This window comes from Limulus polyphemus, unplaced genomic scaffold, assembly GCF_000517525.1.
Source record: "Limulus polyphemus unplaced genomic scaffold, Limulus_polyphemus-2.1.2 Scaffold134, whole genome shotgun sequence".
Lineage (NCBI taxonomy): Eukaryota > Metazoa > Arthropoda > Merostomata > Xiphosura > Limulidae > Limulus > Limulus polyphemus.
Genome location: NW_013665744.1, coordinates 572176 through 590401, shown reverse-complemented (window position 1 = coordinate 590401; position 18226 = coordinate 572176). Strand labels below are relative to the sequence as shown.

Sequence of the window (18226 nt, the reverse complement as noted above, 5' to 3'; positions counted from 1 at the left end):
CAGCCACCATAACACTGATAGTTATATTATTACCAGTTCTTTCTTAATCACCCACCATAAGACTAATAGTTATATTATTACCAGTTCTTTCTTAATCAGCCACCATAACACTGATAGTTATATTATTACCAGTTCTTTCTTAATCACCCACCATAAGACTAATAGTTATATTATTACCAGTTCTTTCTTAATCAGCCACCATAAGACTAATAGTTATATTATTACCAGTTCTTTCTTACTTAGCAGTCATACTACTAACATATATGATTTTACTATTTCTTTCTTACTTAGCTTGTCATAAGACTAGTAGTTATATTATTACCAGTTCTTTTTTTATTTAGCCGTCATAAGACTAGTAGTTATATTATTACCAGTTCTTTTTTTATTTAGCCGTCATAAGACTAACATATATGATTTTACCAATCTTTCTTATTTAGCAGTCATAAAACTAACATATATGATTTTACCAGTTTTTTCTTATTTAGCCATCAAAATATTAATCATTACTTTTTTACTAGTTCTTTATACTTAGTCACTTGTTACCAGTTTTTGTCTTTTTTACGTAACACTATTATTTCTGCATGATTTAGATTTTATTGTCTTAATCATATTCTAGCGAAGTAAAAAGTATCGAAAAAATAACATTTCGTAACAGTTACATGTTGTTTCTTCGCTAGAGATTTCTAATGAGAAAGTTTTCCTTATTCCAAAACCGTTTAGAGGCAGTAATAATAAAAATAATGGAATAAACTGGTTAAAGGCTATTAGCGTTTTTCGTAACTTTTAATTAAAGCTCAACTCTTGTCTTCAGTCTAGTGTTCCGGATGGTGGAATCAGAAGAGGAGTACGTTGAACAGCTACAGATAATGGTTTCGTGTTTCCTGAGGCCATTTAAAATGGCTGCCAGCTCCCAAAAACCGCCGTGTTCTCACGATGAAGTGAATTCGATATTCCTAAATAGGTGAGGATACAAACCGAAATATTCGTCCGTAAAATATATAAAAATATGTTTTTATTTCAAGTCTTGTTCAAACAGGATTATCTTGAGTTTTTTTTAAAGACAATAGTAACGATCTGTAACGTTTCAAATGATCAGCGAAACCAAAATTATCCATATAAAATTCAGTTACTATTAAACGTTCATGTAACATAACATTTAACGATACTTTTTGTAACACTTAAACTAAATTTTGTGTAATTAAATAGCAATTTCTTGAAACTATTTTCACTGTCTTAACGATTATTGTAAAATTGTTCAATTCTTGAGATTTACAATATATATACTAGGTATTGAATTCAATGCTTAAATATGCATTAGGCAAGTTTATAGCTACTAAAACCTAATGTTTACCATGAAAATAAAATGATTCACACGAACAATTTTCATAAAACTGTATATATATCTTAATTCAATATCACCAATACTTTTCCGTAGTTTTGAAGTTTTAAGTCTTATGAAAACATTCAAATAATGAACAAATTTACGTATTTTCAAAATCTTTCTTAACAGATTAATCTCACAAATACACACGTTAATGGAGTACGTTGTATTCACTATGTTAGCTATGAAAGTTACACCAAATTTCTGGAGTTTACGTAAAATTACGGTAATTTTTCAAAAACATTTTACAATGATATCTTCTTGAAAAGCAAAAATTCAAAAATATTTGTCAATTATTTTTCCGTGAGTTTAAGAGAATTTTAAATTTTGTTACTACAAAAAGTACAAACACGTAATCCTTGCCAAATGTTTAAAAATCGAAGTTTCAGATACTCGAAAAAATATATTTTGATCTATTAATTTATTTTTACAAATTCAAAGAGGAAATCTCTCATTCAAAACGTTCTTCCAAATGTATATATTATGAATTACACCATTTAGCATACTTAATATGATCATTTAGGATAAATAAGTTTGTTGTTAATATTAATGTTTTTGGCGAAAAGTAATAATTTAGATGGCTTAAGTCATCTTAACGAGAAACATTTTTTGAATTATTTTTAGCGAGTTTTATTTCAAAGACACATAAGGATGAAAAAAAAAAACGTTCAAATATTACGAGCTCTAAGGAGAAGATAGTTTCACGGTAATCCTTCTTACAGGATGTGTTACCCGCCCAACATGCCATATGAGTTACAAGTTTCTTGTTTAATATACTTGATACATAACTTATAAACTAGAAAACAATCTAGTTTTTTTTTTCAATTTCCTTGAAAGATCAAAAAGACCTGATTACATTTACACCATAATCCACCATGATTGAAACCTATACACTCTCGTCTAGACAGTGTGCACCACCACACGGACTCACTTATGATCACTGGATGTAATATTTTTCATTGATGATAACGGGATGTAATATTTTTTTCACTAATGATCATGGATGTAATATTTTTTCACTGGTGATCACGGAATGTAATATTTTTTCACTAGCGATCACGGGATGTAATATTTGTTTCACCAGTGGTCACGGGATGTAATATTTTTTCACCAGTGGTCACGGGATGTAATATTTTTTCACTGATGATAACGGGTTGTAATATTTTTTTCACTAGTGATCACGGGATGTAATATTTTTTCACTGATGGTAACGGGTTGTAATATTTTTTCACTAGTGATCACGGATGTAATATCTTTTTCACCGGTGATCACGGAATGCATCATTTTTTGTTTTTGATGATCACGGGATGTAATATGTTTTCACTGATGATCACGGAATGCATTTTTTTACTTATGATCACGGGATGTAATATGTTTTCACTGATGATCACTGTTTGTAATATATGATTTACGTATATACATATTTCCTACATTTTAAAAGTGAATCGGGCTGTTAGCTACAGTAACTATTTCGAAATTTCTAGCTTACTATCTGAAAATATGTGTGTTTTGAAGACTTACATTATAAACAATATACTTAAACAGTTAAAAACAAATTTTTAAAACAGCCTGTAATTTACACTCATTGAATAATTCGACTTTCTCTAAATTCTCACTAAATGTGAAATATTTTGGGTTACGCTATTTATATAAACATAATTTCATCTCAGATACGTTTGTGGAAAAGAAGGAAAGAGATTACCAAACAAATTATGACACATTTTCATGGAAAGCATTAAACGATCCAAGATTTCATAAATAAAGCGGTTATATCTATTTTACGCGCACAACTTGTACTTTTTTTTACATGTATTATAATAGCAGCATCTTCATTTTATTTATTTATTTATTTTTTTTACAGCGAGACCATTATGTTTCTGCACCAGATATTTTTAAAAGGGTTGATATCCCGAATGGAAAGCTGGCCTACTCTAGTTCTGGGTGAGTTATTGCATGTTTTGACAAATTTTAAATGTTCATAAGAAAACCAAATATTTCTCGGTCTATTTCAGCAACATTTTTGGGGTAAGAAACACAGATTAACAATTGTGTTATCCTGTTAAGGTTAACCAAGGATGTTAGAGCTTCCGTTATTTAGGTTAGTATATGTTTTATTGTTTGTTTGAAGTTAAGCACAAAGCTACACAATGGGCTATCTGTGCTCTGCCCACCACGGGTATCGAAACCCGGTTTCTAGCGTTGTAAGTCCGCAGACATACCGCTGTGCCATTGGGGGCGATATATATATGTTTTATAGCTTTTGAAGAACCGATCTTTGAGTAGTGTCTTAACAAAGAAAACACTAACGTTTTTTGCCTATACCAACGCTGCTGGTTACTATTATGATAAAATATATACATGTATACACTCTCACGTACATATATATATATATATATATATATACATAGATATGTATGTGCATGTATGGGATATATGCCTCCCAATGGCACAGCAATCAGTCTGAGGGTTTATAATGCTAAAAACCGGGTTTCGATACCCGTGGTTGGCACAGCACAGATAACCCATTGTGTAGCTTTGTGCTTAACAAACACAAACAAATAAAATATATATATATTAATATTAATTTTTAAGCACAAAAAAAATAATTGATATAATCCGCAAATATCTACTTTCACCTCCACTAGGTGGATGTAACTAAACAACAACTGATAACTGATGATAAAAACATAAGCTGGCAATAAATAGTTGAAGTCAATATAAGTAGGTTTACAAATATTCGCCAAACGTTATTTGGTCAGTAATACTTTAAAAACATTATGTTATCAATATTCGAAGCAGTCGGCTTAATAAGAATTGATAATTGATAATAACTTAGGTAAATATCTGCTATCAAAAAAAGTTCAGTAAGTATAAATGTTCAAAATGAGTAAAATAATTTAACCTTGGTTTGCTTCAGCAAAATTGTTTCACGTTTTTTTCATTTGTCGTTAATAAAGTTAATGACATCAAACTACTTTGCAACATAAATATTTGTCGTTAATAAACGTAATGACATCAAACTACTTTGCAACATAAATATTTGTCGTTAATAAACGTAATGACATCAAACTACTTTGCAACATAAATATTTGTCGTTAATAAACGTAATGACATCAAACTACTTTGCAACATAAATATTTGTCGTTAATAAAGTTAATGACATCAAACTACTTTGCAACATAAATATCCAGTAAGATTAATTTTTTTCGTAAATTACATAAAGTTTAAAACTCATGTAATAGGTAATATATTTTGCTTTTATTCTTAAAGAATGTACACTAAATTTATGGAAGGGAACTGAAGGACTTCTTTATCTTTATATGCTTTTATAGTAATCAATGGCCGCCAGTTGATATAAAAAAACACAAAAAAGACCATAGTTAGTTTAACCTCAAAGGTATTTTGAAAAAAGAAACATACGTTTTTCGAAAAGTCGAAAACGAAATCGTGATATATGTGCCACTGAGGATAATGTTTTTCCTTGTGATACTTAACTTACGGCTTGGTGCTTTCATGCGAGTTTTAGTAAGGTAAAAAAAAAAATCATGTAATTTAGCTAAAACTAATGTTAATTACAAATTTAAAGCTATAATTAATCAATTTCCAAATCCTTAAATTAACAGTGATATCGTCGTGGGAATAATTAATGTGGATAATCCTATGGGTTTATAGTGCTTATTTTCCATGCACATGATTTATATAAAGGCTAGTTAACGTTTTCGATTGTCTGTATCATTTACATTATCGACCACTAGAGAAGTGAATGTTTAATTGTGAATATTTGAAAGCTTATAACAGTAATACGACAGTAAATTTGTTTGTTTGTAGTTAAGCCCAAAGCTACACAAAGGACTATCCGTGCTCTGCCCACCACGGTTATCGAAACCAGGTTTTTTTAGCGTTGTAAGTCCGCAAATATTCCACTGTGCCACTGGGGAGTACGGCAGTAGAGCACAGTAGGTCAATAAAACGTTCAATAAATAGCTATTAGAAGGTGGGGGGTTGATTTTAAGTGAACGACAATTATTTGTAATTAGATGGCTTTTAAAAGGCAATTTATTTCAATGAACGTTTAATGAAATTTTTGTTGTTTTTTGATGAAGAAAGAGAAGTAACCTCTTCATGAAACAAACAACAACAGGAAGACTATGATGTATCACTGACTTAATAAATTAACAACAACCCGACAACATGAAGACTATGGTGTATCACTGACTTAATAAATTAACAACAACCCAACAACATGAAGACTATGATATATCACTGACTTAATAAATTAACAACAACCCAACAACATGAAGACTATGATGTACCACTGACTTAATAAATTAACAACAACCCAACAACATGAAGACTATGATATATCGCTGACTTAATAAATTAATGGTGTTTTGGCCGAGCATTTGCTTGTTTGTTTCTTGTTAAGTACAAAGCTATACAATGAGCTGTCTGTGCTTTGCTCACCATGGGTACCTAAACCCGGTTATTAGCGTCATAAGCCTTCAGTCTTAACCACGAACCACTGGCAGGTGTTGCAAAGAAACGACATACTGTTTACGCTTTTATTTAAATTTTAAAATCATTCCTAATGAGTAAGAACACCGGACTGACATAAAATACTACATATGTTTGTCAAATAAAGGTTTTTAATGTGTTAAATATTACGTTTAATATTCATGCTATATTCTTTCATGCGAGATTTATTAAATACAATTTAATTTTGCCATTGTCACGTGCTCTGGTCATTTTTTTTTTCTAATGTATTTATTCTTGTGCTTTCCAGCCCTCTCACGTAATTTAAAAAGTTTCCACTCAAACGTCTCTACCACTATTACATAGAATTATGTTTAATTTCCGTTTTTTCGTAATTGTCTCATATGTTTTGCCTTTGCTTTGTCTGCTCAGCGATAGTGATAATTCTGTAATTTTTCCACTAACGCTTTGTTGCCGGGTAAACGCTACACTTTAATCTACTGGTTTCAAAAGCTGAAACTTTAATTATTTGGAAAATATGGCTTGAGCACGTGATGTTTCACATTCCACATCTGAATCAACGTTGTTTTCAACTTTTGAGGTGTTTATTGCATATAGATACCTAAACAAGTATAAATATGACTTTGCAAAGTTTTTATCATTTACTTACGTCATCATCAGGCATAAGAAAATAACGAAAATTAGGCTCAACAAAAAATACAAGATCAAAACAATGTTCTGATTGTGTCACGTAAGAACGATAATAAAATTATAGTGTTCCAACCACTACTATGTTTGTTGTGTCCCAGCAGACCTGAAGAGCTCTGGATTGAGTGAAATGCGTCGTCGGCAATGGATATGGTAAACATAGTGTGGTTAGAAAACTCTTCTAGCTTTTGAAAATCTCTAAGGAATGTACTGGTTAAATAATGTAATAGGCCTAATACTAATATCTTAACCAAGAATATTATTGACTACCTATAAACAGCATCAACGGAGGAATTTTTTAAAATAAACGTTCCATCCATAAAGTAATTAATTAGAATATAATTTTATCCAAAAAAACTGCTTCAAAGCAAATGAACCGTATAAAAATGCCGTGCTTTATTTAAAACAGGGGATCATCGTTATGGATAGACTTTTTTTGTAAAAGCGAAACAAAAACTATTGGGCCAAATTGATGGAGTGCTATGGGGGTTCTCACTGGTGTGATGACTGCGAGGGCACCTAGATCGGAAAAACTAAACGACATTTTTCTGACAACATCCATTAGCATGTGGGAGTATCTTTGAGGTCACGTAATATTCTTTTTTTTAAGTCCACCAAACTGTGCGATCCTAAATCACAGATGTGAAACTCAACATCCAATACCTCACTCAGAATACACCATTCTTTGTAATAGTAAATGCGATCTTCAAATGTTAATCAAAGAAAGTCCATACATAAAGCATATTTTAGATATAACACTTACTCCTTTTAAATAAAAATTATATATACAAAGGTGTTCATCAGAAAATTATTTTAACACAAATCAAATGAAGTGTATACGAATTTTATTTTTCCCTTCTACATTGATACTGTTTATAGATAGTTAATAATATTGTTGGTAAATTTTATTGTTGTTTGTGCTTCAGTCCACTCAGTGACTCAGCAGTAAGTCTGTCGACTTATCCCTTATTCATAAGAAAATACGAAAATTAGGCTCAACAGAAAATAAAAGATCGAAATAATGTTCTGTTCGTGTGTAGCAAGAATTTGTTTTTGTAATTGTTCGTTAAATTTCGCGCTACATTACTCGAAGGCTATCTGAGCTAGCCGCCTCTAATTTAGAAGCGACAGACAAGAAGGAATGCAGTTAGTTAACACTATACGCCGCCAATTTTTGAGATACTTTTTATTAACGACTAGTGAGATTGACTGTCACATTATAATGCCAACTACAGCTGAAAGGGCGAGCATGTTCGGTGGTGGAATTTGATCCCGCTACACACAGACTGCAAATCGAGTGTCCTAACTACCACGCCATTCCAGGCCTGAAAACATAAGCTACGCAATGGACTATCTGTGGTGTATGGAAACCCGATTTTTAGCGTTTGAACCAAGAAAAGAGCCGAAACGCTGCATAGCCATATTTATATATGCATATGCATTTATATGTAATATACATTTAACAAGCTGTAAAGAATAAGTTTCAATTTTTTTTTTGTAATTTATCAACGTTGTTGTCATACCTTATTACACCACTTTCAACAATGCGAGGTGACCTCACCAAACCATGTCTCAATCTTATTAAAGTACTTGTCGCCATCATGTTTCAGAGCTTTAATCTTCGTATTCTTAAAACCAAGTTATAACTTTTTTTTTGAAAAATTATTTTAGTGTCAGTGTGAGGAATATCTGATGTGAAATGTAAGTTATCTTGATGTACTTTTTAAACTAATTAAAATGCATTTTAATTAAAGATGCTTTGCAATCATGTACAAATGGTGTCAGGATTTAAAAGGAAACAATTTACTTTAAGGAGAAATGTGTTTGACAAGACCAGAAGACAATGACTGTAAAACCCACACACTCGGAGAAATCATTTACAAAATTAATAACCAGAATGGAAAGATGCAAGAACATAACAGCAACCCGAATAACTTCCTGGGATTCTAGACTAACTTATTTCAGCAGAGCGTCGGAGCATGCTTCTTAATTTCCTCCTCTCACAAAGAAAATAGAACGGAAATTATACACAACTCTAAATTTTTGCACGATGTATAATGCTCGGCAGCTTTCTCGTTTCGTTTATAAACTGAGAAACGGCTGTAACGAAAGCGAAAAATTTTGTCTTTGTCTCGAATAGATTGCTATTTAACGTGAGTGTGAAGATTATCAAGTGTTAAACTTGTGAACAATTATGTTATTCTTTACATTCTTTGCCACATTTTTTCAACGTAATGAAGCATCGATGTTTATTAATCTAAAGTAATAGTAACAAAAGCAAATAATTTGCAGCAGAGAAATCATTTCTAACAAAGCATAATTACCACACTGTTCCTACTTTTCTGTCATTTATCTTGGATGAAAATGTTAGCTTTATTCGTTGATTAAGTATTAAATAACGTTCTTGTTTCTTAAGAGTTAAAAAAACAAGAAAAATCAGCATTGTTTTTTAGCCTTTGTTTATTTATTCCCTCCTTAATAATTATTCTTATTCAACTATCTAAAGAACCTTCATAAGTAATATATATATATTCCTAATTTCTGTTTCCACTTTTGCTGTTTTTATCTCGTTCAATTGTTTTGTTTTCATTTTCCCAGATTTATTTCTTGCGTTCACTATAATGTTTCACATGTTAGCTGTGATTCCAGAAGTAAAGGTTTCAGGATCATAATGGCCCTGTTCTACCTGAAGTTTTCCTGGCCGTTATTTTACCATCACCGTGTACTATTTTGTAATGTTACACTCTCCTGAATACTGATATCAAACCACAACATTATCAAAGTACAGGAAATCGGATATTTTCTTACATAAAGTGATCCGTAGGATGAGATCTCTAGAATTACTTCCACTGATAAGAAGGAGTACATTCACATATACCAAGAACTAGGTGCATTACACTCACCCACCACAGATATAAGTTTCCATTGATCGGGAGGCGAGACTAAGATATGAAAAATCTCTAAAAAAAAACAAGAATTCCCGACAACTTGTAGGCAATGACAGCAGCAAAAAAGATATGAACATTAGCATAAAAAAATGTGTATCTTATTCTAAGATATGTCTTACAATGACTAAAATGGTGTAAAATTTTTTGCTTGATTATTTTATTAGCAGCATTATTTCATATCCTCTTATGTTTTTTATGAATAATTAATTTAAATATTTCTTTTTCTACCACTAACATTTTACAAATACTTCTTTTATGACCAGTACGCCCTCTAGTACTCAGACAGTTGTTTCTGTGTCACCAAATTATTTTCATGTCCCTTGCTGAAGAACACGATCGTAAATGTTTTATTGATTACAACACGTACGATAGTCCACTTAAAAAATATTTATCGATATTAGGATACAAAAAAATTTTACTACTTGACAAGATAGCTAACAGATATAAAATAATGCGAAAATATACCTTAGTCACGTTTTTTTGTTGCTTTTTTTACCAGTGTAAATATTAATTTGGCTTGAAGTGTTAATTTCTTATTCATACCAATTGCTTTTCAATGAAAAATTTATTTACGATTGTAATTTCGCACTAACGTTTCTTTTATTTTACTTTAAGGAGACCTTTTAATATCTATGGGTTCTTTTTAATGCATCTTTTATTCATGAACAAGATTCTATAAAGAAGGTTTTATATTCTTCATTAAGATTATTATTGTAAAGACTCCCCCTTACGGCTTCTTTTAAAACTCATTATATAATCAGGATTTTTTTTTTATTGCACTCTGCTAGGATTTGTTGCGTAGATAGTTAATGGCACTTGTGCTTCCATCTGGCGACAAAAGTATACACAACGGAACATATTAATTTTATAATATAGAATCGTTTTCTCAATGATACGCACATTTCTCCAAATAATTTCATTGCTCTTTAATTTACATAGTGTATGACATTTACATTTTATGGTTTGTTATTTCACGTGAACCTTTAGCTCTGAAACATGGTTTGTTCACGGGCAAATCTGTATAACAAAGTATTCAATTATATGTAATTTTAGATTAATGACGGCACCAGTTTAAGTAACCCTCATGATCGCTAGCAATATCTAACAAAGAGATGGAAAATTTTACATGAAATGTAGTTTTCTCACAAAGTATCGTTATTTAGTTGCTTATGTTTAAAACTTTTGTGGTGTTAAGGAGACTTGTTCGACATGCTGTTGCCAATGCTTACGATTTACCAAGAGTACGTCCGTAATCATCACTACACTCTACAAGTCCTAGCCGAATGCAAGCAAAGGGAAAAGTTCACTGCGATGCTCCGACGTTTAGAGGAAAAAGCAGTTCTACAGGGGAACGTCTTGGAGACTTTCTTGACTTATCCCATGCATCAAGTGAGGATGATGTTTTTTATCATAAAATTGCAATAAACTAGGACAAAAATTATTAACATTAAACTTGTAGCAGGCAAGGATAATAAATATTTTGAAAGCTCAAACGTTTTTACCAGCTCCATTGTAATTACCGTATATTTTCTATATTTTGGTATATTTTAACAGCTAAGCCTGACGAAGGCACATGCCCGGAACGTTGCTAATAAAAGAAGTTTTTTATTATAGACGTGTATTTTAACTTTTTACAATATATATCTCTGGCAACATTTGTCCCCATCGTGTGGTCTTTTTTTACAGCACACACACACACACATACACACATACATATATATATATATAAACATACAAACTGAGACTGTTTCTAATAATGTCTGTAGCCACAGGCATATCTGTGTATATGTGTAAAAACTGGAACTACGTTTTTTAGCATTCGTGATATCAGTCACATAAACTACGGGTGTTTCTCCTCCCACATTTCTCTCAATTTGTCCATTTCAAGTCCAAAATCCAAGGCGTGAAAAAATAGAATTTCAGATCTATCTTTTATTTCCCATAAATCGCTGCTCAAGAATTATTTTGTTCATTGCTAGAACTCATCAGTTAGGCTAAACGATGAGAGCCAAAATATGATATGAAGTGCTATTTATATAAACATTATAATACTTTAAACACCGCAATTTAAACGCCTAAAGCTGACGAAGTATTGTATTTCTAATCATTTCCATAACCACAACTAGATGTTACTAGCAGCAACATGAGATAGAAGAATCCTCGTGTATTCTAATTATTACTTAATAAGTACTTAACAAGCTTAATAAAATATTATTGCCGCAAATGTTTGTTGAAGAAAAAAAAATTGTTTTAATGTTTATTGTATTCGTTATTACTTGATTGATAACAAGAACAATATAAAATATAGTTAAAAAAATACACGTATGAGAGATAAGATCTTTTAAGCTTATTACTTATATTATGTTCATTAGCAGTAGAAAGTAAAACACAAACCAAACGTATATTCTTGTAGTAGAATGATTAGGCATGAGACAAATGCAAAATTTTCAAACCTTAAACCCGAATATTTATTAATAATAAGAAAATCTAAAATACATCACTGTATGCAATACTGTATTCAAAGTGTTAAAAGATTAAAAATAAATAGTGATTAATCTACAGAAAGTTATATAAATATTATATGTACAGTACTGGAAATTGTTGAAACAGTGAATGAAGTGGATATAAAATGCTAATATTACATGATTGCTCCTCTCACTATTTTACGAAAATGAGATACAAAAGAGTGCAGAGACAATTTGATAGTTTATATTGCGATTGGTTGTTATCCAACCACTCAGACACTGCCACACCAATATAATGTCTATATAAGTATAAACAGTTATCCTATATACAGAAGTAGTATAACGAGTGCACGCAGAATGCTCAGAATAGACATTCGATAGGAGAAACCTGCAGAAATCAAAGTTTTGGCAGGCAGGGCTACTCCATGCGACAGATTTAGACGAAATTTCATCCATCAGTAGGAACTGTATGGAAACTTTGAAGAGTATGTGAAACTAGTACAATTGATGATAGAATTAGTAAAAGTAGAAAGCCCAAACCCTTTAGAAAGGATATTAAGTATGTACTAAGGATGTAGAACGTTTTGAAATTGTGACAAACGATAACTTAATGATATATTAATAGGTGCAGGTGTGGATGATAGCTCCAGAACAAGAAGATATACATTAACTTTATGTGGTCTCAATCGAGTTGTAGCTGGTAAAAAACACTGCTTAGGAGAGATAAGCAAACCAAGAGGCCTAAATGAGTACCAGTTTTCAAACCATTAAGATGCATCCGAATTCCAATTGTTTGGCAATACATTGTTCCCTAGCTTACTTTACTATATATGTTGTATATAGACTGTGGCACCGTATTCCTATCTGCCAACAGAGAAACTAATGTTGATCAAGTGGACTGCATCTCAGCCAATGCTATTGAAAATATACACAAAATAAATGGAATCTTGACAAGCATATGCTTATTCGTCATGTCATTTCCTCAGGAAGACATGTTAGGAAAAGCTTTACGTTTCAGCAAAACAGCGATCCCAAGAATGCAACATATGTGGTGAAATGATACATGAAAGAAAATAAGCTGATAGAATACTCGTAACCATGATCTAGCCTACATAAAGTCCAGATATGAATATTATCAAGGCTGTATAGAATTATGTATGGAAACTGAGAAGGTCAAAAGGCAACCAAAGGAACTTGGTTTGATTGTGGTGAATAATACAAGTTATTTGAGATAATATTTCAAAACCTAACATTGATAAGGTTATGGTAGCATAAAATCAATATGTGTTGATCTATTTGTTTATATATATATATATATTGCAGTTAATTCTCATTTGTTTTGCAGTTTCTGTAATAATGTATTGCACAAAAACTGACCATCTAGTTACAATTATTCAATGTTTGTGGCACCTGTACGTGTATCACCTAAGCGTTTCCCTAAGTATTTCCAATACTTTATATAAATTAAGTATGGAACTTCTACTGTAAGTAACAAACCTTTACACTTACAAGTTCAGAATTTGTAAAACGCTATTAATAAGTTGTAAAAATCTTGCTTTGTTATAAAAATTTTAATAGGCTACATTAATTAACTATACTAATAAACATAAAATTAACATATTTTTTTCCTCGTTTATTGTTAACTGATTTCTAATAATAATTTCTACAGGTACCACGTTATATAATTACTCTTCACGAAATACTCGCCCTAACCCCTCACAACCACGTAGAGAGGAAAAGCCTGGAAAATGCAAGAATCAAATTAGAAGAACTTTCAAGGGTTTGTGTTTATCTCTGTCGTTCCAATTTCTATATATATTTTTTTATATTTAGGGTCAGTGTTTTCTAATGAAAAAATCATTATATTTTTTGCTCATGCGAAATTCAAAATAAGAACGAATTATAACAAAAACCAACTGGTGATTAAATAACTGGTCAAAACAATATATATATTTATTTATATTGAAAAGTTAGAATTATGGAGAAATTTCTTTATATTAGCAATAATTATTTTAAAAATTATAACAACAAAAATTGAATGAATGTTATAGATTGCTTATAGTATATTCATAAACTTGTAAATTGAATGTACGACTTACAAAGATATATACTGATGTATCATGGGTACATGAATAGATTGGTAGCGAAGAAAAATAACTGTGATATCAAAAAATGGCAGCACCTTTTGTGACATTATATTCTAGATTGTGAAAAATTCATTTTGTCTAGAACATTGTAAACAGACATGGATGGCTGCTTTGATCACGAGTTGCACAAGACTGAAACAAAATGGCGAATGTAAAAACGGTTTTCCTTATTTTGCATGTACTGACCTATTCTAGTTAATTAACATTGAAGCTTTATTAATAATTATACAGATTATTGTTGTAAATGTTGTGTATTAAGAGTGAAACGTTAGTAACAAAACAGTGAAAGTGGTTGATACATTGTCACGATTGTTATGGCAAATGAGTACGGCTTGGTTGTTTTCACTTTAAGTGATCATTTTGTTTACTTTCTGTCCAAGCAGCAAATGCATGACGAAGTGAGTGAAACGGAAAACATACGGAAGAACTTGGCCATAGAGAGAATGATTACCGGTGGTTGTGATATACTTCTGGATGTTAACCAGGTTTTCATCCGTCAAGGTAAACTGTCACATTTCTATGTAACAGCATCTATTTCTTCGGTGTTGGGTCTAAGCTTCAACAACAATAAAATTACTAATCGTATTATTCTGTTTGTTTTCGGGTATTCGCGTTAGCAGTTTTTAATTTTCACTCGATAGACAAGAGGGGAAGCAACTAGTCAATAGTATCCGCAACCTACTGTTGTCTGACCATTTCTATTAAAACGCATCCACCTCCCTCGTATTTTTTGTTCTAATTGACCGCAAACGCTGGATCTGCATATCGAAAGTCTGGTACGCTAACCACTAGGCCACGCTCTGGTGTAGTAATCGTAAATATATATTGCAAACATGTCATGCTTTGAATTTACGTACATTAGATATCATATTATTATTATGGTAACAAATATTCAACGCTGTTAGTAACAATCTTTAACGCAACTGATTCAAAAATAGATTAGTCCTAATAATTATGTTGCAATGTTTTTGTAGTTCATTTTGAAACAAAAACCTTTGTCGGTTGGCAACGTAGCCTATGTATAGTGTTCTTTAGGAAATACAGTCTTGACCAAACTACTTGCATATTGTTCTATATCGATGTTATTGTCTACATGTATGGAATATTTATTGAGTAAATTCTCGAGTAGTAATAGAGAAGGTAGCATATGATTGGGCAAACATGTACGATTTGTTATTCTAGTCTGTATAAGTTGTTTTGAGCATTTGTTCGTCAAAACACACATACACACCTGTTTTGTATAAAAGGGTGTGATTTTGGTATAATCTTTTTCGAAACAGATCAACGCTTTGTTCAGATAATTTCTCTGTACTTGGTGTAGAGTCATGCCACGTCACGTGCCATAAGTTATATGACATCAATATGTTCGACTCTCCATAAATGGTATGAATCAAACGGACATTGCCAGAACAGTAGTTTACCTCCAGTATACTGCATTCAGAATCCCAAAACGTCATCGGACTACAGGAAAGTCCACTGGTAGACGATAAAACATTACTGCCCGAAATGACTGTGTTTTGATCAGGTTAACACGTCAAGGTTAAAAGAAGTCTTGCAACACATTACGATAGGAATGACATGAACACACTCATACCAGGATATTGTCAGGGTTTTGTATATGTAGGCTGGGATTCTTTTACGGCAGGTCTGTGACTTGTTTTGCGATAAATTCGAACAATAAATGGACAGCACACAATCCAATTATTCTAAAATAATATATTCAAAACAAGTCAAACGTATGTATAAAAATTCTTTACACTATGGAATATCACAATTGTATCTAAAACTTTAAATAATTCTATTTTCTTGTCAAAGTCCACACAGGCTGGTTCAGTAACTTTAGAATACAATTCACAAGACGAATTATTTTTCTCTACTTTGTTTCTTACTATATACTCTATGATAAATTCACTCATGTTACTCCATGGGTTACCACAGTTGCATCCAAAACTTCAAATACTTGTCTCCTTTCGTCAAAGTCCACACAGGCGGGTTCAACTACTTTAGAACACCCTTTGACAACACAAATTTTTCTATTATTACAATAGCACTGTGAAACTCAAATTAAATATTGCCCGTTACAGCTAAACTTGACAATCACGCAGTCTTAACGTTTTCTGACTTAACTTTTTCTAACCTCACTTCTTTTGATGGTTACCACAGTTGGATCCAGAGCTATAAATAATTCTCATTTTTTTGTCAAAAGTCCACACAGACTGGTTCAGTTACTTTAGAAACTAAATGACATTATATAAATCACCCATTAAGGCTAATCACTCACATGCCAGCTAACTTCACGTTTTCTTTCACTAACTAACTATTTTCTGACTGAACTTAACTTGCGTTCACTTGGTCACCTATATATATGCATACATTTTCTAACTGAGGCCTAGAACTTTCTACAAACTAGAAGACGCTATGATGAAACAATACTCACTTAAGGCAACCAGAAAAGTACAGAAGGTTCGAGTAATGTGACGTCAGTTTATAACAACTGAACTACACACACAACGTACGACTCTTACTACGTAACGAAATTTGTCATAACTATCGCTTTTAAAATAATTAACTTAAAGCATTCTTGTTATGAAAACTAAATAATCAGTCACTAAATGAAATAAATAATAACTCTTACACTAAACAGTCTTCCATATCAAACAGATATACAGAAGAACAGTGAATAGGAGACTGACTAAACAAGGTTATTTTGCAAGAGAGGCTATCTGCAAACCGGTATTAACTAGAATTCACTACCGTCACTGTGTTACTTGGGCAAGACAGCATGCCAACTTATAGTTAGTACACACTTGAGTCCTGTTTCCAGCTTTTTAAAGCTGATGGTAGGATTCATGTTAGTCATTTGCCTGGATAACAGATGATTGAAGACTGTCTTTCCTACAGAGAACATACAGGAGGTGGTGCAATACATGTTTGGGCAGCTATTCATCATGATGAAAACTGCTCTTCATACCCTCCAGGAAAACTTCAATGTTGCCTCCTACAGGCATCACATGGAGACGATATATCTTCCATATGCTAGGGCAAGGTTTGAAAACAACTTTGTGTTCAAGGATGACAATGCGATCACCCACAGTACGCATATTGTACATCATTATCTCCGGCATACAAGATTGCCATGGCCAGCAAAGTCTTCAGATTGTAATCCCATTGAGAACTGTTGGGCAGAACTGAGCCGGTAAATGACTAACAACGACCCTAAACCAGCTACTGTAACGTTTTCTTGTGACAAATTCAGATGAAATCACGGTGGATTACATCAATAACCTCATCGACAGCATTTCACATCGACATGAGGAGGTTATTAGAGTACGAGGAGGACCAACCAAATATTAAATGTTTAATATGAACTGATATAAGGTTACAGGCGCTATATATAATAATTTGATGTTATATTTTGTCATTATATATGTTTTCGTAAAGTTTGTTGTGATAGGTGAAATGCTCAATTACACATCTTTGTACAGGTGTCTGATAAATTTGTTTGCTGTTCTAATAAATTGTTCACGTGTCTATAGAACCTGTCCTATGATACAAATTACATATATAGATGTTTAATATAACATGTATTTCTCAGTTTGACAGCACTAAGTGTATTTGTCTTCCATCTTAATAATAATGATCATATTTGGTACAAAATATGCAAACATTTTGGTCAAGACTAGTCTTTGTTTGTTGTTAAGCGCAAAGCTATACAATGGATTATCTGTACTGTACCCACCATGGGTATCGAAAACTTATTTTTAACGTTATTAGTCCCAACAATGTAAGTAAGTAAAAACCTTTGGCAGATTTATTTCTAGTTATTTTATATATATATCGAATTACTTTCGTCGAAAATACAAAATTGAAGTCAATGTAAAAGTTTTTTCATCAGTCTCTAGTAAATAAAGAATATAGTTATAAACGCTAGAATAAAAAAAAACGTGACAGATTGTTCAGGTACAGAGAATCAGACAGAATATTTAGAATCAGAAATGTTGTTGCAAAAAAACAAAAATCACTCAGCGCTCTTTGGAGTCGGCCCAGCATGGCCAGGTGGTTAAGGCACTCGACTCGCAATCTGAGGGTCCCGGGTTCGAATCC

General features: G+C 32.1%; 1 protein-coding gene across 1 annotated transcript in view; it reads left to right on the top strand.

The window, feature by feature from the left end:
- The window catches only part of LOC106473812 (ras-specific guanine nucleotide-releasing factor 2-like), a 267598-nt gene that overhangs the window by 198853 nt on the left and 50519 nt on the right, over positions 1-18226 (top strand). Inside the window, exons 6-10 of the mRNA XM_022379257.1 lie at positions 812-961; positions 3243-3322; positions 10706-10899; positions 13645-13755; positions 14506-14623. Of these exons, the coding sequence (XP_022234965.1) occupies positions 812-961; positions 3243-3322; positions 10706-10899; positions 13645-13755; positions 14506-14623 (653 nt within the window). The remainder of the gene's footprint in view (positions 1-811; positions 962-3242; positions 3323-10705; positions 10900-13644; positions 13756-14505; positions 14624-18226) is intronic.